The sequence below is a fragment of the Hyperolius riggenbachi genome, chromosome 5, assembly GCF_040937935.1.
Source record: "Hyperolius riggenbachi isolate aHypRig1 chromosome 5, aHypRig1.pri, whole genome shotgun sequence".
Lineage (NCBI taxonomy): Eukaryota > Metazoa > Chordata > Amphibia > Anura > Hyperoliidae > Hyperolius > Hyperolius riggenbachi.
This window is the reverse complement of record NC_090650.1, coordinates 192,178,011-192,198,211: the sequence shown is the minus strand read 5'-3', so window position 1 is coordinate 192,198,211 and position 20,201 is coordinate 192,178,011. Positions and strand designations below refer to the sequence as shown.

General features: G+C 42.4%; 1 protein-coding gene across 3 annotated transcripts in view; it reads right to left on the bottom strand.

Moving 5' to 3' along the window:
* The window catches only part of ABCA13 (ATP binding cassette subfamily A member 13), a 770,386-nt gene that overhangs the window by 455,004 nt on the left and 295,181 nt on the right, over window positions 1-20,201 (bottom strand). For all 3 annotated transcript variants that reach the window (XM_068236514.1, XM_068236515.1, XM_068236516.1), the window contains exons 23-24: window positions 14,379-14,573; window positions 6,990-7,136 (exon numbers count right to left, since the gene is read on the bottom strand). In XM_068236514.1, coding sequence (XP_068092615.1) covers window positions 6,990-7,136; window positions 14,379-14,573 — 342 coding nt within the window. The remainder of the gene's footprint in view (window positions 1-6,989; window positions 7,137-14,378; window positions 14,574-20,201) is intronic.

Genomic DNA, 20,201 nt, shown 5'->3' with positions numbered 1-20,201 from the left:
GTGATATACAGAATTCCCAATATGGGCATATGGGGTAAGCAAAATAGAAGTGCAGTCTGAATAGATGGTGACAAAGAAGAATATGAGTTTAGGTATATACAAGATGGTCACAGGCAAGGGTGAATAGAACGATTGAATGAGATGTATGAGACAGAAATGGTATGCATTCCATCTCGAGTCAATGTCAGTAATAGTGAATTAGAATGACCTCAAGAAAGATTAAAATGACTTGTGATATATGCAGAGAAGCATATATTAATAAAATGGAGTATGGTAGGGCCTAAACAAAGAAGAAGGATAGAATGTGTAAAGAAAGAACGAAGGACTTCCTGGTTTAAGAAGGTGATCTAAAATGCGCAGAATCTATTCTGAACCAAAACGAGCCTGAACCAAAATGAGTTTCCGCTGACATTTGTAGCTGAGCGGATAGCCAGCACTAAAGGTGTACACTGTGCAATAATATACAAAGGGACTACTATACCCAGCAACACTAGCTAAGAGTGACAAACATTTTTTTCTGCGGTGAAGAGATCATAATGCATTCAATTGCAAAGACCATGGTAAACTGATGGACTGTTAATACAAGAAGATCAGGGGCAAACGCAGGATTTTTAAGGGGGGGGTTCCTGAAAGGTCCAGAAGCACGTATGTCCCCGAGTGCTTCCGAATACAGGTGGCTCCATACTGCCCATGCACAAAAGTGCGCTGGCGTATTACGGAGCTGCCTATCTTTGGAAGTACTCAAGGACACGAGTGTTTCTGAGGGCTTCTGGTAGCAGCAAATGTGAACGGGGGACAGCGCTGGAACAACTCCCCGAGAGAGGAACGGGAGATAGACTTAGTTTGGACAATTCAGTGGAATATGCTACATAGTGTCACATAGCGCAAGCGATAGCCATATGATGCAGGGATATATGCATCTGCAGAAGATGGCGGCGCTATCTAAATACTAAATAATAATATTTTGCCTCACCAGGATTGCACTTTTATTTAGCTTTCCTGTATGACAAGAAGACACAGCCAGCTCTAGGGGAAGAGGGAAACAAAGGTAAATGAAGGAGGCTGGTGCACACCAAGAGTGCTTCTGAGCGTTTTTCAAATCAACAGTGATTTGAAAAGCGCTTGACTAATGTTACCCTATGTGGGTGTTCCCACAGCAGCGTTGTGATTTTTTCAAAATCGCAGGTATACTGCATGTAGCATGTTTTTGAGCAATTCATTCAAAAATCGCTCTGAAAATCACTTCACAAAATCACACTCACAAATTGCTAGCGATTGCTATTGTCATTTTGGCGTGCACTAGCCCAGAGAGAGGAGTGGAGAAATTGAGAATAGCCTGAGATGGAGCAGAGAACTTATCTGTATTGCAGTCCCACATCAGACAGGCTACTTGCCTGTAATCGGACTCCTGTCCCTGTCAGTCTCTCACACAAGTCAGAAAGAAGCCCTCCTGGAGTCTAGGGACTGTCAAAAACTTTTCAGCTTGTTAAACACCTTACCCACACATGCAGTCATTATAACAATGGAGAGAGACCAGACAGATGTTTGCCCACGGACCCTGAGTCCAGGCAAGCTCTGCATCATGCTGTGCATATTTACCAGCTTGCCTGCACTCTAATTTCATCATGTGGGACACTTCTGTGCTGTGGAGAGTCCAGGACTCCATAACCAACATTCTCTCACTGCAGGCTGCATCTTCTTGTGAGGGAAGCTGGGCTGCCTCTCTCATTCTATTAGCTGGAGGGAAGCACCAGAAGTAAGAAGGGAGGGAGAATGAGGCTGTTTATATTATGCGGGCTTCCCTGGCTGAATACACAGCTCAGTGCAGGGGGGAGGTTCCAGACACCCGGAACAGCCCCCTCAGTTCGCCAGTGAAGATATGATCACTGTTAACCTATTGCAATAGTTCATTGATATAAAATCAGGACTAGGATCTGGATAAGTGACTTTGCAACGGATGGTATATGTGTCCAGCATAGATAGTAGGACTCTTATTGTCTTAACAAGCAAGTGGAATTAGATCTGAGTATAGCGAGAACCAGGCATATCTCTCCATCATAGACGTGGATTGGCCAATCCAGTTTGGATGAGTGTGAATTGGTTATGTGTGGACAGTCGTGGGAGCGCTCCTTGTGTGGTCCAACGTGTTTTTTTTTTGGGGGGGGGGATTAATTTGCTAGGGGTGTTGGGGTACGGAAGCGTTCTCACATATTTTTGATACAATAAAGGTAATTTTTTTACGGTAATTTGAGTGGCAGCCTACTTATGGAATTTGAATAGCTGATGGAATAGTGACTAGCCTTCCTTTCCTGGTTGCAGGAGGTTTACTGACAATTAAGTCACCTGTGCACCGAATTCTGTAAATAAAATAGTGAATGCCCAATATGTCATCCGTATAATAAGATTCATCTGAGCCTCATATCAGTGGGTTCCAGTTTGTATCCCTGCGACCTAGCAGAAAATGGCCTCTGCCTTTTTTATATCTGATACAGAAAAGGCCAGGGACATTTTCTGCAAGGAGGCAAATCTGTGCACCGAAACCCAGCTGATACGGGGTTCCAGTGAATCTTATTAAACAGGCAGTGTTTCAGGACACTCTAATTTTTAAGCATTAGCGTACGTCCATGTTTTTTTTTATCTACAACAAAGATGCATTTTAACTAAACTTAGGATATTGCTGTAGAGTAGATGTTTACAGAGCCAGCGCTCCCATAGAGGCAAAGGGGGCATTTTCCCCGGGGCCCCCAACCTCTGCAGAGGCCCCGCACCACCGGCCCTGCTGAATACTGCCTGCTCCCCTGCTCGCTCTGCTTCCCGGGGCCCTTGCCAACAAGCTGCAGCAGCAATTACTCACATCTTCTGGCGGACGGCACAGTCCGGGCACTCTTGCCATGTTATCCTCCACCTCCTCTATGACCCGGCGCGTGTTTACAAATAACGCACGCCGGATCATAGAGGAGGTGGAGGACAACATGGCAAGAGTGCCCGGACTCTGCCGTCCGCTGGAAGAGGTGAGTATTTGCTGCTGCAGCTCGTTAGCAAGGGCGTTGGGGAGCAGAGGTAATCGCCGGGGGGGGGGGGGGGGGGGTATTCGGGCAGGGGCCCCCATTAAATTTGTCCCAGGGCCCCGTAGCCCCTTAAGCTGGCCCTGAATGTTAAATAGAAATCAAAACTAGTCTTTGGTAAGAGTACTTGTAGAGGGTATAGACAGGAACAAAGAACATCAATCGGGCTCTAGGCAATAAAACTGTGGGTACATCGAATAGTGATGTGCAGGTACTCTGCATGGAAATGAGGGGATTCTTCCTTTATTGCACATTCTTCATGCACCATCTGAACCAGATTTACGGTTGATAGACAACACCTCTGTATTCAGTGTGCACAACATTCTCAGTAGATTCACAACAGGGAGAGCATATTTAGAGTCTAGTACTATTGTATAACTTGATTTGTAGTCACCAACCCCAAATTTAACAACATATCGAATTATTTGATTTCATGAGCAAAGGAAGTGCATCATTCGCATTAACAAAATTTGCACAAACCTTCAGAATTATTGGCATTACAGGCCTTATTCTTAAAGCAGAGATGTTATTCATTATATATAAAAGACTGTATGTGCACACATCAAATATACAGTCACAATCAGATTTGTCTATAGTAAAGAAAGGATAGTAGCAGGCACTGCAGAGCTAGTAGTACCCAGTAGCAGGAAGATTTGAGGTTTGATGTAACTTGCTGCAGAGTGTGTGCTCTGGGTACAGAAAAATAGTCCAAATATCACTTTAGTAATACATTAATTCCCCAGCACTCCATTAATCTGCAGTATAAAAAAGCTTTATTGTGTCGGCTTGCATCTTAAAACAGATAAAGTGCTGCCAGCATGACACCAGTAACACGCACCAAACATCTCCATTCCTACTCAATGTAAGGCTGCAGGGCAGTGTGGGGGGTGGCGGCACGCCTGACGATCGTTTCACTAAGTCAGTGTCTTCAGAGGCAATCAGATTTGTATATCTGATTCTGAAATATGGTGACTGCTTTATTGCAGCAACCAATACGGTAACTGCTTTATTGCAGCAGCAAAAGTAACTTGTTTTTTGATTGGTTTATTTCATTTTTGTGGACTAAGCACTGGTATTACTGTATATATAAGTTATCTATAATGACTATTATCTGAAAAATAGAGCAAGTTTTGATATTTTCTCTTTTAATTACAGTTAAAATTTATTACGAGTCAGAGTCGGTGCATCTTTTCTCGACTCAAATTTGCACCGACTCCTTGACTCCAACTCAGACTCCACAGCCCTGTCCATAACTACTTGTCCTCCTTGCACATATGTCTAGATAGACAAACATTATAATATAGAACAATAAAAAAACCTCTTTTTTCTGTAGGGTGTTCTTTTGTTTTGCTTTTAACTATTTATTTACATATTTCCACGATAGGGACTACTCATTCCAATTTTTCTGGGGTTTTCATTATGACTGTGAGCCCCTTTTGTTGAAGAGAGTTTCCAGATTCCATTATAAGTCACCTCCCAGGGTCTACCTCTACAGGTGTGTGGGGATAGTAACTTCCCCTTCCCATAGCATGAAGTGAAAATGAAACCTTATCAAGGAGAAGGGGGTTTTCAAGAGGTGGAAAAATATCTGGCCCTACCCCTTGCAAAGTGTTAATGTCATAGACAATGAAAGTTTTATAATTTAGGCAGCAAATCCTCATGCTGGCTAGCTCAGCTGTTTTTGCAATAGCAGCCTGCATGGGAAAATGGGTGTAGAAGAGACTTGGTGGGTAGCCAGTAGCCACATGCCAATATGGTAGAAAAGGTGACAAGTGTAATGTTCATTTGCCCCTATTTAGATTAAACAGCACCTCACACTGAATCAAATGAAAACACAATGGGACAATAAAAACATATTCAAGCAGTACTTTATCGCATGGCGAGTTAATATTCATCTGGCATTGTGCTACACTATAGAGATGTCCCGAACCTCCAATTTTCGGTTCGCGAACCTACCGTGAAAGTTTGCGCAAACCGAAAAAATTATGCTGGCCACAAAAGTAATGGAAAAGATGTTTCAAGGGGTCTAACACCTGGAGGGGGGCATGGCGGAGTGGGATACACGCCAAAAGTCCCAGGGAAAAATCCGGATTGGAAAGCAGCGTTTTATGGGCAGAAATCACATTGAATGCTAAATTGCAGGCCTAAAGTGCTTTAAAACATCTTACATGTGTATACATCGATCAGGGAGTGTAATTAGAGTACTGCTTCACACTGACACACCAAACTCACTGTGTAACGCACCGCAAACAGCTGTTTGCGTAGTGACGGCCGTGCTGGACTGGTGCGCACCATGGCCAGATTGCTCTTTGTCACTCAGTGATGTCAGGTAATGTCTGACTGCTTTATCAACTTTCAATGGTTCTTTCTCTAACATAGTTAAAGCTTACATCTATTTATTTAAATTACTTTTTCTGCTGGCTGTTCAGTACCTGTAAAGAGAATCTGTTATGGAGGGCAAGTCTGCCATTGTGAGTGACCACGGGTAATGGCCGGGGAATCAGGGTTCGATTCCGGTCCGGAGTGGGAGCCTGAAAACTGGCTACCACCACCGCACATCCAAGGAAGGCAGCAGGCACGCTGTGGGCAAAGGAGCAGGAACGGCTACCACACATCCAAGGAAGGCAGCAGGCATGGCATGCACGTCCCGAGGTAGTGACCAAAAATAACAATACAGGAGGACTTTCGAGGCCCTGCTGTAGATGACTCTAATAGACTGTATTACCTATAATGAGAATCTTTTATGGAGGGCAAGTCTGCCATTGCGAGTGACCACAGGTAATGGCTAATACAATGTGCTGTCACACAGGTGCAGTTAACAGGTATGCATGGAGTGGTATATCACACTGTGTGCACTCATGTAGGTAGGTGGATGCACTGAACACAACAGGTAGGTATATGCAGTGATGAGGTGGGTGCACTGAACACAACAGGTAGGTATATGCAGTGATGAGGTGGGTACACTGAACACAACAGGTAGGTATATGAAGTGATGAGGTGGGTTCACTGAACACAACAGGTAGGTATATGCAGTACTGGGTATTACAATGTGCACCTGTCACACACACACAGGTAGTCACTGAATGTGCTGGGCCTGGCTGGCAGTGGCACACACACAGTATGAATTAGAAAGGCTGTCTATGCAACACCAGTGTCAGTGGGACACACAGAAAAAAAAATAGATCACAAGAACAAGATTAGCTCTCAAAAGAGCTGTTGTGGGGTGCTATTTTACCAATAAGAAATCAGCAAGGAGCAAGCTAACAAGCCTACAAGAGCCTAACTAATCTTTCCGTATCAGAGAGTCTACAGCAGCTGTCCCTTCTCTAATTAGTGCAGGCACACGAGTGAGTGTAATGGCTGGCGATGCCTGCCTTTTATAAGGGGGGGGGGGGGAGTGGCTCCAGGAGGGAGTGTAACCTGATTGGCTACAATGTGCCTGCTGACTGTGATGTAGAAGGTCAAAGTTGACCCTAATGGTGCATTATGGGGGCGAACCGAACTTCTGGAAAAGTTCGCCTTAGATGGCGAGTGCGAACCACCAGAAGTTCGCCGGGAACTGTTCGCCGGCGAACCGGTCGGGCCATCTCTACTAAACAAATCTAACATTCTTAATCACATGAGATAAAAAAAAGTACTAGCTCTTTAATGCCTGTGATAGTTTTAACTGAATTAATGATTTCTGGATTCTTTCTGTTTTAGTCTCTAATTGATCAAGTCACATAACTATTGTACTAGTTGCAAAAGATTTAGAAAGCCAAGGTCAAATGTTTTTGTCGTAGTGTCTCAAAGTGGCAGAAGAACCATCAAGTGACTTCTTTCTCCAGCATTCAGCAAATATTGAAATATCAGTTTTGCTATCGACTCATTGCATGAGAAGTTTATCTCTAGGTTGTATACAAGTAGAAAACATCAATACATTACCTGTAGGAAACTTGTGATTGCAGGTATATTTGCCAATATCTTTTTAGATAGAAACACTTCTTTATATTTTTCAAAAAATGTTACAAGCTTTGAAATATGGTTTAAGAAAATATGTAAAACACTCTTCATCTCTGTAGGAATACTGATCTGTTTTTGAAAAACAAAGTTATTTTAGATATCCAGGAAATGCATTTTTTTATTGTCAGTACAGTACATTAGTTTAGTAATATTAAAATGTACAAGTAAAATAATAGAACTATTACAGTTTACAATTATTCTTTAACCACTTCCATACCAGCAGTTTCTGGCCCCTTAACCACTTGCCAATCGCACACTCATACCGTGCAGCGGCAAAGTGGTAGCTGGAGGACCAGCGACGCACATCTGCGTCACCAGGTGCCTCCCTAATTAATCAGGAAAGGCTGCTCGCGCGAGCGGCCGTTTCCTGTTAGATCACGGAGCGGGTCTCCGTGAATAGCCTGCGAGCAGCTGATCGCGGCTCGCAGACTAAATGTAAATGCAGGAGACATGTGTCTCCTTTGTTTACATTGAACGGCGCTGCTGCTACAGCAGAGCCGAAAGGCAGATCGGCGATCCCCGGCCAATCAGCGGCCGGGGATTGCCGCCATGTGACATATGACAGCCTGTCACAGGCTGCACAGGACGGATAGCGTCCTGTGCAGCCCCGATCACCAGGGGTGAGAGGGAGGAGAGGGAGGGGGGAATTTCGCCGCGGAGGGGGGCTTTGAGGTGCCCCCCCGCAACACAGAGGCAGGCAGGAGCGATCAGACCCCCCCTGCACATCATCCCCATAGGGGGGGGGGGAAGGGGGCGATCTGATCGCTCTGCCGGCAACCTGATCTGTGCTGGGGGCTGCAGAGCCCACCCAGCACAGATCATAAAAAAATATGCTGGTCCTTAAGGGGGGGTAAAGGCTGGGTCCTCAAGTGGTTAAAGACCAGAGACTGCTGGTTAAAAAAACAGTGCTTACAGACATAACGCCACACTGATCCACTGCTACCACCTTTCCAACCGATCTCCCATTGCTGTTCCCCCCTCGCTCTGCATCCCTATAATGGCAACGCTCCCTGAAATGGGCTCCTGACCCTGTCATCAATGTGATCCAGTGTAATTGGCTCACAGTGATCACAGGGTCAGGAGCCAATGAAATCGGCTCCTGACCAGCTCAGGGAGTTCTGCTGTCATACCACCACCAGAGCAAGGGGGACACTGTGGCAAGAGAGCAGCACGATTGGTAGAAGCGGTGGGGGTGTGCAATGGAGAGGATTGAATTTTATGCCATGGCAAAGACAGCAAGTGCCAAACAGGGTGTAGATCTCAGTCAGCAGGGTCTGGAAGCGGTTAAAAGCTAGACATTGCTCTCTATTGAGTGCTGACATTAAAGCCCTCTAAATTTCCTTGCTAAACTTTAGACTCACTGGGAGAGATTTATCAATGCATTACCGACAGTTTTTTCTTCTTAATCTGTTCTAACCAGCAGAGAGAACAGTTCTGCATAATAATAAGAACCTTCTTAAATCCTAAGTAATAGTGACAATTTAGCATGAATTTCTAAAGCTGCACTACAGTTAAGAAAAGTGCAAATCCCTCCCAAAACTGGCGCAGATTTAGAAGTGCTTGATAGCAGTTCTACAGGTGTAGAACTGCAGGCTAGACATGATTGCAGAGTGCAGGCTAGACATGATTTGTGATGTGCTCCCCCTCCCTGCTGAATTCCTCCTACTCAGAGCCTGCTGCTATCAATACAGCAGGTGTGTTGGTTACCTAATGATTTCTTAAGATGCCTGAGACAGTTCTAGATGGATTTCTAAAAACCTAGTAATATTTTGTCTCAGACACTCCTGATAAATCTGGCCCACTTTATTTAATCTTCCAGTTACCCTGTGCATGTGTGATGAGCCATAGTCTTGTACATAATAACCTTCATGTGCATTTTGACTTTTCAATGCGCCTTTAACAGGTTCCAGATTTTGAAACTGATGATTTCAATACAATATCATTTTGTTGCCAAATAAATGGGTGTAGTGCAATTTAGGAATGATTGAAATTGGAGAACCTCGGTGCCAAGATTTTCAACATAATAACTGAAATATCTCTTCTAAAAGAGTTACAAATTTATCAACCCAATAAATAGGGATGGTCAACACGATGCAAATAATTTTGAGTTGATGCAGGATTATGCAAATTTCGTATGCAAATTTATGTAGCTTGAAAGAGGACCAATCAGATTTCACCTTTGTGGAATTTGATAGGTTCATTTTCAAGCTACATAAATTTGCACACAAAATGTGCATAATGTTGCATCAACTTGAAATTATTTGCATCTTATTGACCATCCCTACCAATAAATATTAAAATTAGCAATAGCTAGCAAGACAGATTAGTGTTAGGTATAATTTAAAGGGTTAAGATTATGGTAAGGGTAAATGACAGGTCATGATTAGTGCTGGCAAATGGCAAACATGTTAAGAGTAGAAATACAGGTAAGGTGTGGGGTAAGAACTGATAGCACTTGCGGGGTCATAATTAGGCTTTAGCACAGTGGAAGGGGAAGGTAAGGCTGAGTGTTCATTTGGATTAGACAAAGTAAGTCCAAAGCACTTGAGAAGGTCTTCTCTCCCCTTCTTTGCTACAATATGTATTTGTTAAGTATGCTGCTTTGCCATTTGCACTTTTTATTGTTTGTATGGTGTTTCTTAATATGTAAAATCTTTATAAGGAAAATATAAATAGTATGTAACGATCTTACCTTCCAACAGAAGGTCCCGCGGCGTCTCTGGCAGCGAGACTTCCACTCCGGCGTCTTCTCAGGGCATCCCTTCGACGTCTTCTGTAGGCATCCCCGGCATCCCTCTGGCGGGGAATCAGAGGGCTCACGTGCGCAGTTCCTCCTGTCGGGCACGCGCGGGGCAGAGCAGCCTTTACAGGCTGAGAAGGCATGTCTGACAGAAGGGGCTGTCATCCTGGGGGCTGGGTCTCCTCTACCTCTTGGGTATATTAGACCAGTGAGTCAGTTGCTCACTGGCCTTGATACTAATCAGTTCGCTGATACTAGGTCTAGCTAGTGAATTTGAGCTACATTGATATATTGTGTAGACGCACAATATTTAAGTACTCCAGTTAGTCAGTCTTTGTTATTTTCGTATATATTCTTTGTAATATTATTATAACATCTTATTGAATATTATCTGCATACCGATTTTTTGCCTGCCTCCTGACCTTGCACTTGTCTAGTCCGGTTGTACCGCTGCCATCTGATACACGCGTTTGACTCGGCCTGTCTTTGACTACTCTATTGCCTAATCCTTCCAATACGACTGACATCTGACTAATGTGTATGACCTAGCCTGTTATTGACTTTGAATCTGCCTCACTGCTCTGTACCACGTTACCTCTGACTCTGTGTACGACTACAGCCTGTTTATCACTACGTCTACACATCAGCGTGATATTATCAAGGCCCAAAAAAAAAAGGGATGAGCTACGTAATCAGATCTTGACACTAGCAGCAGCTGTCAATCAGCTTTCCGAGCAGGTCGCTACTCAACAGACTCAGCTGATGCAACTGACGAACTCAATTGCTCAATTAAATGTTTCTTCTGGTGTTAATGCTCAACCGTCTTACCCAGTATCCCTAATGTACCACTTCAAGAACCTACAATGCCTTTGCCTGAGAAATTTTCTGGTCAACGTACTGATTTCAGCAATTTTCAGAATCGTTGTATGTCTTATTTTGAGGTCAGGGCCAGATCTTCTGGAACTGAATCCCATAAAATCACCCTTATTAAGACACTACTTCAGGGTGACTCTCAGACATGGGCTTATGGTTTAAATCCTGACCATGAGGCACTTACCTCTGTTGAAAATTTCTTTAAGGCAATGGCCACTATATATGCAAATCCTGGCATTTCAGCCATGGCTGCCCGTAAATTGAGAGACCTCCGACAGGGCCGTTATACTGCAGCGGAATATGCTGCAGAATTTAGGAAATGATCTGTGTCAGTAAAATGGGGTGAGGCAGCACTTTAACCACTTTACCCCCGCGCGTACGTATTTCTCCGCCCCTTTTTCCATCCTTTAACAACCAGGGACGGAGAAACACGTACTTTCCGCGTTCCCGACGCTGCCCGCGCTCCCGCTCGTAAACACGCCGCCCGCCGCTAGTAAACACGCCGCCGCCCGCTCGCCCAGAGATCAATGAACGGGAAAATCCATTCCCGTTCGTTGATCTAAGCCCCGCAATGATCAGCTGCTCTCCTATGGGCAGCGCGATCATTGTGAGAAAAAACTCACGTGTCCAGCCTCCTTATACTTCCTCCAAGCTTCCGGAAGGAAGCTTGGTGGTCGCATTAAAACAAAAAGTTACTGTGGCCATCTTGTGGCCAAATAGTAAACTACACCCTACACATTTTTCACATACAAATAAATGACTTTTACATATAAAATTAACTCATTACCTCCCACACTCCCCATTTTTTTTTTTTTGTAATTAAAAAAAAATTAAAAAATTTACAATTAAAAAAAATACATAAATAGTTACCTTAGGGACTGAACTTTTTAAATATTTATGTCAAGAGGGTATAACACTGTTACTTTATAAACTATGGGCTTGTAATTAGGGATGGACGCAAAAATGAAAAAAATGCACCTTTATTTCCAAATAAAATATTGGCGCCAAACATTGTGATAGGGACATAATTTAAATGGTTTTACAACCGGGACAAAAGGGCAAATACGTTTCATGGGTTTTAATTACAGTAGCATGCATTATTTAAAAACTATAATGGCCGAAAACTGAAAAATTATTATTTTTTTCCCCACATTTTTCCTATTTTCCCATTAAAACACATTTAGAAAAAAATAATTCTTGGCATAATGTCCCACCTAAAGAGAGCCTAATTGGTGGCGGAAAAAACAAGATATAGTTCATTTCATTGCGATAAGTAATGATAAAGTTATAGACGAATGAATGGAAGGAGCGCTGAAAGGTGAAAATTGCTCTGGTGCTCAGGGGGTAAAACCCCTCAGTGGTGAAGTGGTTAAGATCAGTTTTTGTTGAGGTTATCTGATGCTGTGAATGATGTTCTTATTAGTCACCCTGAACGGGCAGATAGGCATATCAGGTACTGACGACAAGGGAAAACTTATCCCAGTTCTAGTAAACAGAGTAATGCCTCTTCCATCTCAACTGAAGAGCCAATGCAGTTAGGACATTCCAAGCTTTCTCCAGCAGAGAAACTTAGGAGAAAGAAAAAAAAACTTATGTATGTATTGTGGTGAAAAAGGTCATTATGCTCAGTCTTGCTCTGCAAAACGGGTTCTGGAAAACTCCAGCACCTAAGTGAAGTAAGGGGACTTCACTTGGGTGAGCAGTAGAGATGGCCCGAACGGTTAGCCGGCGAACGGTTCCCGGCGATCTTCCGTGGTTCGCGATCGCGGAGAACCGCAAACTTCTCCGGAAGTTTGGTTCACCCCCATAGTGCATCATGAGGGTCAACTTTGACCCTCTACATCACAGTCAGCAGGCACATTGTAGCCAATTAGGCTACACTCCCTCCTGGAGCCCCCCCCCCCCCCCTTATAAAAGGCAGGCAGTGTCAGGCATTGGACTCACTCGTGTGCCTGCATTAATTAGAGAAGGGAAAGCTGCTGTAGACTCTCATGGGGTAAGCTTAGTTAGGCTCTTGTAGGCTTCTTAGCTTGCTCCTTGCTGATTCTTATTGCTAAAAAAGCACCCCTCAACAGCTCTTTTGAGAGCTAATCTTGTTCTTGAGATCTATTTTTTTTGTGTGTGTGTGTCACTGACACTTGTGTTGCATAGACAGCCTTTGTAATTCCTACTGTGTGTGCCACTACCAGGCCCAGCACATTCAGTGACTACCTGTGTGTGTGACAGGTGCACATTGTAATACCCATCACTGCATATACCTACCTACCTGTTGTTCACAGTGCACGCACCTACCCATGTGAGCGCACGCAGTGTCGCTGTGCCTGTCCGGTATCTGTCTGTGTGTGACAGGTGCACATTGTAATACCCATCACTGCAGTGTGTCCCACTGCAACACAAGTGTCAGTGGGACACACAAAAAAAAATAGATCACAAGATTAGCTTTCAAAAGAGCTGTTGTGGGGTGCTATTTTAGCAATAAGAATCAACAAGGAGCAAGCTAACAAGCCTACAAGAGCCTAACTAATCTTTCCCTATGAGAGTCTGCAGCAGCAGCTGTCCCTTCTCTATTTACTGCAGGCACACGAGTGAGTATAATGACCGGTGGTGCCTGCCTTTTATAAGGGGGGAGTGGCTCCAGGAGGGAGTGTAGCCTGATTGGCTACAATGTGCCTGCTGACTGTGATGTAGAGGGTCAAAGTTGACCCTAATGGTGCATTATGGGGGCGAACCGAACTTCCGGAAAAGTTTGCGGTTCTCCACGATCGCGAACCACCGGAAGTTCGCTGGGAACCGTTCGCCGGTGAACCATTCGGGCCATTTCTAGTTGAGCATTGATTATTTTTTTTCCATAATTTTGTATCGTGCAAAATTACTTTCTATGTCATTATTACATAAATTAAAGATAATTGGATCCAATATTGAGCCATGTAGGATTGTCACTGCTAACAGTAGCTCAATTTAAATATGAAATATTGCTTCCACTTTTTGTCTTCTGTCATTTAGCCAGTTTCTCAGCCACATCATTATTCACTACATCCTCAGTTTCTGGTGGCTGGAATGGTTAAGGGCTCTGCCTCTGACACAGGCGACCAGGGTTCGAATCTCGGCTCTGCCTGTTCAGTAAGCCTGCACCTATTCAGTAGGAGACCTTAGGCAAGTCTCCCTAACACTGCTACTGCCTATAGAGCGCGTCCTAGTGGCTGCAGCTCTGGCGCTTTGAGTCCGCCAGGAGAAAAGCGCGATATAAATGTTATTTGTCTTGTCTTTGTCTTGTTTTGGGGAACAGTGTCAAGTCTTTTTAAAAATCCAAGCAAATTGTATATATTGAATTCTGGGTACATAGATTTGCACTGAGCATTTAGTAAAAGCTTTTGGATTGATTTCTGGGTAATAGAAGTTCAAGGTTTTCTGGCTGGGTGCAATGGTAATTTAGCTTACAGACAGGTAGCAGTGGAAAGTAATTAAAGATCTGTCTGAAGAAGCTTAACTATGGGTTTTATTTGTATGGTCTGAATTCAGTTATGTTTTAAATTATGTTTTAAATTATAAAGTGTAAGCTTGGTAGAAAACAAACAAAAAAAAAGTAAAATTAGAATTGTTATTCTAACAAACTTTAACAAATTCAATTTTAATTAGTAGTTGTAATATTCTTGCATTGCTTCTTACACAAAGGTGCTAAAGCCTTAGCCATGCCTTACCTTGTAAACAAAGCTTCTAAAGTTTATGTTCTGTATCAAAAGTATAATAATTTGGTGAAGCTTTTCTGGAGGGATATCACACAATTCTCTTGCTATTAACAATGATTCCTCCTTAGTCATATATTCGAGAAGAACACTTAGAACATCTTCAGTACAGTTCTCATTAATGGCAGCAGTAAAGACATTTAACAAATGCTGAAAAAAATAAAATATATATTTTAATGTGTTTTGGTTCATTTTCTATCCACAGTATAGCCAAAGCAATTCTACAGAATGACTCAACAAAATAACTATTTGCAAGCTTGAGGATTAAACTTTGGTCATAATCGGAAATGATTCACTTTACCTTTTGTTAAATGTGACACATCGAAATAAGTATGTAAAGCACACTTACAAATTTAAACTTTGGGGATTTTTTTCCAATGATGAAAGTGTTGTGACAGAAAAGCAGAATGGATAACTTAAAGTTTAGATTAGACACTGATTAGTGCTATTATGAGCTATTAAAGAGTGTTAGCTGCAGACTCAATATCCACTTTTTATTGAACCAGGAAAGGGCTCCTTCACACACTTTACCTTGTAGCAAGTTACAGCATTGTCTTAAAGGAATACTATCGATTAAAGCATTTTTTTTTACTAGGAGCATTTTTTTTACTAGGAGCAGTTTCCTTTCCCACACAGCTCTGCCTCTCTACTGTAAAATCCTCTGTCAGTTTTTAGATACAAAAGTGAGGGCTCTTAAAGGGCTAGACCATGTCCCTGCACAGGGGGGTTGCTATCAACTCCTCAGTGTATAGTTTAATTATCCCTTTACTGAAACAATTTTATACAGATGGTGGTGAGGGGTTAAATATTCCAGCAATGTGTGTTCCTTGTCTTCCTTTTTCTGACTGATAAAGATCCTGATAATGCCTTTGTAAACAGCCTCTCTCCCTCTCAGCAGCCTAGGAAGTAGATGCAGCCTGGAGTGTATCACCACCATCACAAGCCAGTCAGTCAGTCAGTCAGTCAGTCAGGAGTAGTGTACAGTATACATAATACACATCTCCCTCTTTCAGCAATATTACAGCACATCTAGTTGGTAACAGTAAAAAAGGGCGCAGGAGGCTAGTGGACAAATCGGGCGCCGCCATTCACTCCTATAATAATTATCGTTTACTGGGCGCCGAACAGGAAAAAAGGGCGCCTGAGAATAATAACGTTTTCCAACGGCGCCCGAAGATTTTTCATGTTTTATAACTGCTTGTGATGATTTACGTTTCTTATTTCAATAAAGCATTATTTTAAATGTTATCCCTTACTGTTTGTAAAACATTATTATTCACGAAACAAAGCGATCAGTACGTAATGTAAATTGTAATATATTTTATCCCTTACTGTTTTTAAAACATTATTCAACACACAATACAGTGATCACTAAGGAGGGTCTTAGGTTTAGGCACCAACAGGGGTGTCTTAGGTTTAGGCACCAACAGGGGTGTCTTAGGTTTAGGCACCAACAGGGGTGTCTTAGGTTTAGGCACCAACAGGGGGGGTCTTAGGTTTAGGCACCAACAGGGGGGTCTTAGGTTTAGGCACCAACAGGGGGGTCTTAGGTTTAGGCACCAACAGGGGGGTCTTAGGTTTAGGCACCAACAAGGGGGTCTTAGGTTTAGGCACCAACAGGGGGGTCTTAGGTTTAGGCACCAACGGGGGGGTCTTAGGTTTAGGCACCAACAGGGGGGTCTAGGGGTTAGGGGTAGGTACAGGGAGGGTTACTTAGGCACCAACAGGGGGGTCTTAGGTTTAGGCATCAACAGGGGGGTCTAGGGGTTAGGGGTAGGTACAGGGAGGGTTACTTAGTAATTTTTTTTTTAAACGTTATTATACGTTTCACTATTTAAACAGAAGATTAACGTTTTTACAATTGCCGATTTAATGCACATTATTTAATTATTTATAACTTTATAAAACATTAATTTTAAACTAAATACAGTACAATACATTTTTAAACATTATCCATGCTTATCGTTTAAAACCCCGCGCCCTTTTTTCCCAGCGCCCCTTTTTAACGTACGCCATCTAGTTACCTGTTACCTCCTCAGATCAGCCTCCCCCTCAGACTCTCCTGCATGCTGTGACACAGTGAAGTATATTTGTGAACTGTGTGAGGAATGAAGGATGATTTTTAAGCAGGGGGGAGATCTAGAGAGAACTGGGTGAACAAATAAAGTTCCCCTAGCACTAGTGGTAATGTGTACCCTAATATAAAGTATTAAAATAAAAGTTGTTTTAATCGATAGTAATCCTTTAAATTAGAAGTCTCACGGACAATATGCAGTGAGATATCAGCATACCAGAAATATTTGTTAAATGACATGTTGAAATATTGCCATAATTTTTCCAACAAAACATTGTTCCAACAAAGATATTACAGGAGCACTATCACAAAAAAAATGTAATTTTAAAATCCATGTATACACATACACTTAACATGTACATTTGTCCAAGAATAAAGTGCACCTTAAATTACCTTTTTTCATATGTTGCTGTCACATACAGTAGGTAAAAAAGTCTGACAGATGTGACAGGTTTTGGACTAGTCCATCTACTCATGAGGGATACTCACGGTTTTCTTTTCAAAGCTTTTATTTCCAAAACCAAATACTGAATGGCAGTTGCTCAGTCCAACTGCCAGGCACTCCAGTTTCCTTCCACATCCAAAAACATACAGATAAGTTAACTGGATTTCCCCTTAAATTGTACCTAGACTATGATACATACACTACACTATACATAAAATTGGTAGGGATTAGATTGTGAACCCCTCTGAGAGAGAGACAGTTAAGTGAAAAGACAATACACTCTGTACAGCGCTGCAGAAGATATTGACGCTATATACATACTGAATAAAAATAATAATATGCATTGATATACGTGTATTTTAAATTTTACATTTTTTTTTTCAGTACTTTTCCGTTAGCCGGGCTCATCAGTTTGCTGGCTATGAACCTCATTGCATTGCACGAAATAACAGCTTTTTCCAACTGCCAAGCAAGCAAGATCTCCCTCTGTGCATAGAACTCTCAGTAGCGAACTTTTCGTACCGAACTGAATATGTTACCATCAATGATACATTTCAGAATGTAAATCAGGGAGAGGAAAGATTTTACAATGGGCAAAAACTAACTAAATAATCTATACATGAATATTGTAAATAATTAGGAATTTTATTAATTACTTAATTGTCACTACTGTTCCTCTTTAATTGATTGAAAAATGAGTACTCTTCCGTTAGCCGGGCACATCCGATATTACATTAATAGTCACGTAACAAAAGTGTAATGTAACCAATTCTATTGTGTTTTTTTACTAGCCGTCTCGCTGCGGCCAAATGTATTATCAGAAGTGAGTTACCTGAATTAAATTAACCCGGCGGCAATGTAAGAGATGAAGCCGCCGGGTTCGGCTCTGCCTCCTCTCCTCCCCCTGCCTCTCTCCTATAGAACACTGGCAGCCGGGGAACACGCGTGTCCCCGAGAGTCGTTCGTTGCAAGAAAACAAGCAGAGCGGGGAGGCTGCAGACATTGCTTCTGCCAGCACCCGCTCTGCAAGAATGAAAGGCAGGATTCCCTGTCGCGATGAATGCCTGTTACCCATGTATGAATGTTACCCATGTATGAATCACCTTCTCTTTCCCCAAGTTACAGTACAGGTAACATTGAAAGCAGCCATCGTTATACCATAACCAACTCATAAAGAAAGCTTTATCTGTAAAGAAAATTAGCAGTCTGCTACTCAGGATTACAGAAGCAGACAACCAGAAGCTCCCTGCATTCTTTGCTAAGCAAGCCAAAGCCTAAGAAAAATCTCCTGATAGCGGCTTCGTGTTGGCTCAGTCACATGACAAGACTGCAGGTGGAAGTGAAAACAAGGATAGCAATCATGTCAGGGTCTTTTTTTTATCAGTATCTTTACTAGTTATAATAATAGAGAAAATATATTGGTACAGAGGGGAAATTCTCACTAATTCCCCTATAATCCTTCACCAAGCAGTAATAATAATTATGTTCATAAATAAATGTTTAAATCGTTTCTACCACTGAATTAGTTAAAGAACGGTTTTCTTTTTAAATTGGCATTCCAGAAAGATTAGAAAAGTAAACAGTATCACGTGATTTATTTATTTATTTATTTATTTGTAAATCACCAACTTTTCCATGATGGTGGCCTGGACTCATGGCACTTGATTTACTAAGCGGTGCTAACCTACTTAGCACATCTAAAGTCTTTAGGCGTGCTAACCAGGGTGCTAAGTAGGTTAGCACTGGTTTTCTCAATCAGATCGCGCGCTAAGTACCGCGCGCAAAGTCCTATGCGCGCGCTAAGTCCCATTGGCTTTAGTGGGCACTTTGCGCGGAGCACCCTGCGCTCTGTGCCGTGCGGCACAAAACTTTGCACGCGGTACTTTGCGCACGATCACTACTTCTCACATTTCAACTGAGTTTAGACGTGCTAAGGGCCAGTGCTAAAGTTAGCACCGTTTTGTAAATCGAGCCCATTGTGTATTTAATCCCAATTCTGATCATCAATAAATGTTTCTGTTATAAAACTAGTTCTGTGATATATATTCAAATAGTGTCGCACGAGGACAGTATGCCCATATAAAGGCAAAACATATGCAGCTTCCCTATGGACTGTAGCCAAAATCAGGAATTTGGCTTTACAATAACTGAGAGCTGAATGAGAGATACTGACAAATATTTCTAAAAAAAAGAATAGCATATGTTTCTTACCTACATTGGCATTGACTCTAAACTGTCACTTGCTTCTATGACATGCATTTTGGCCAAAAATATTGGCACTCTTGCATTCATTAAGGAACAGAGGATAAGAAATCTTGCGCTGCTGAAGCTGAAGGACTGGTGAGAAAGCAATATGTGACCACACTCTAGCACCTCTTCAGCACTCGGCTGTAAGTGAACTGGAGGGAGAAAAGCAAAACAGGAGGAGCGCTCCGTAGTGTGCTAACCTTTAATAAAGATAAAAATGTGCAGCATTACTGCACTTACTATATATAAAAGTTAAAAGCACCCGCGGTGTCCCCTATGGAAAGGTTGTGTCCAGGTGAGGTCAACTCAAAATGTTTTGGCTTATCCACGCCTTCATCAGTTAACGACGTTAACTGATGAAGGCGTGGATATGTCGAAACACGTTTTGATGTCGCCTGCACTTGACCTTTCCACAGGGGACACCGCAGGTCACCATTCCACCTGGACCCCCACTGCTGCAGACCCCTGCAGTCCTTAGGTTGCCCCTTGGATAGGATATATTCTTCTGGGCTTTATGCCAAACCAGATGCATGCTTTTAACTTGAATCTAGTAAATGCATGTAATACTGCACATTTTTATCTTTATTAAAAGTTATTACACTACGGAGCACGCCTCCTGTCTTGCAGTCCTGCCAGGGAATGCACCACTTCTCCCAGACACTGAATGCAACTAAAATGCTTTGGTAATGTCATATTTACTGGCACTAATGGAATACTAGAAAAGCAGAGGAAAAAATCCACATAAAACATCAAAAATTGCCTGGACAAAATTATTGGCACAGAATTGTTCAAAATAATTAGCATGGGATGTTCCTTTAATTTGTAATTTAACTTGCCTGTAGCAGTTAACAGGTGCTGGGAATATGGAGATTCCTACTTGCAACCAGTTCAAAAGGAGAAATTATTGATGGTTGTCTGTTAGCACCACACTGAGCATGGAGGGGAAAAAAGTTAAATATTGTCTGAGGAAAAAGTATAGAAAAGTATGGACAATAAAAAGCTACAGGTCTAT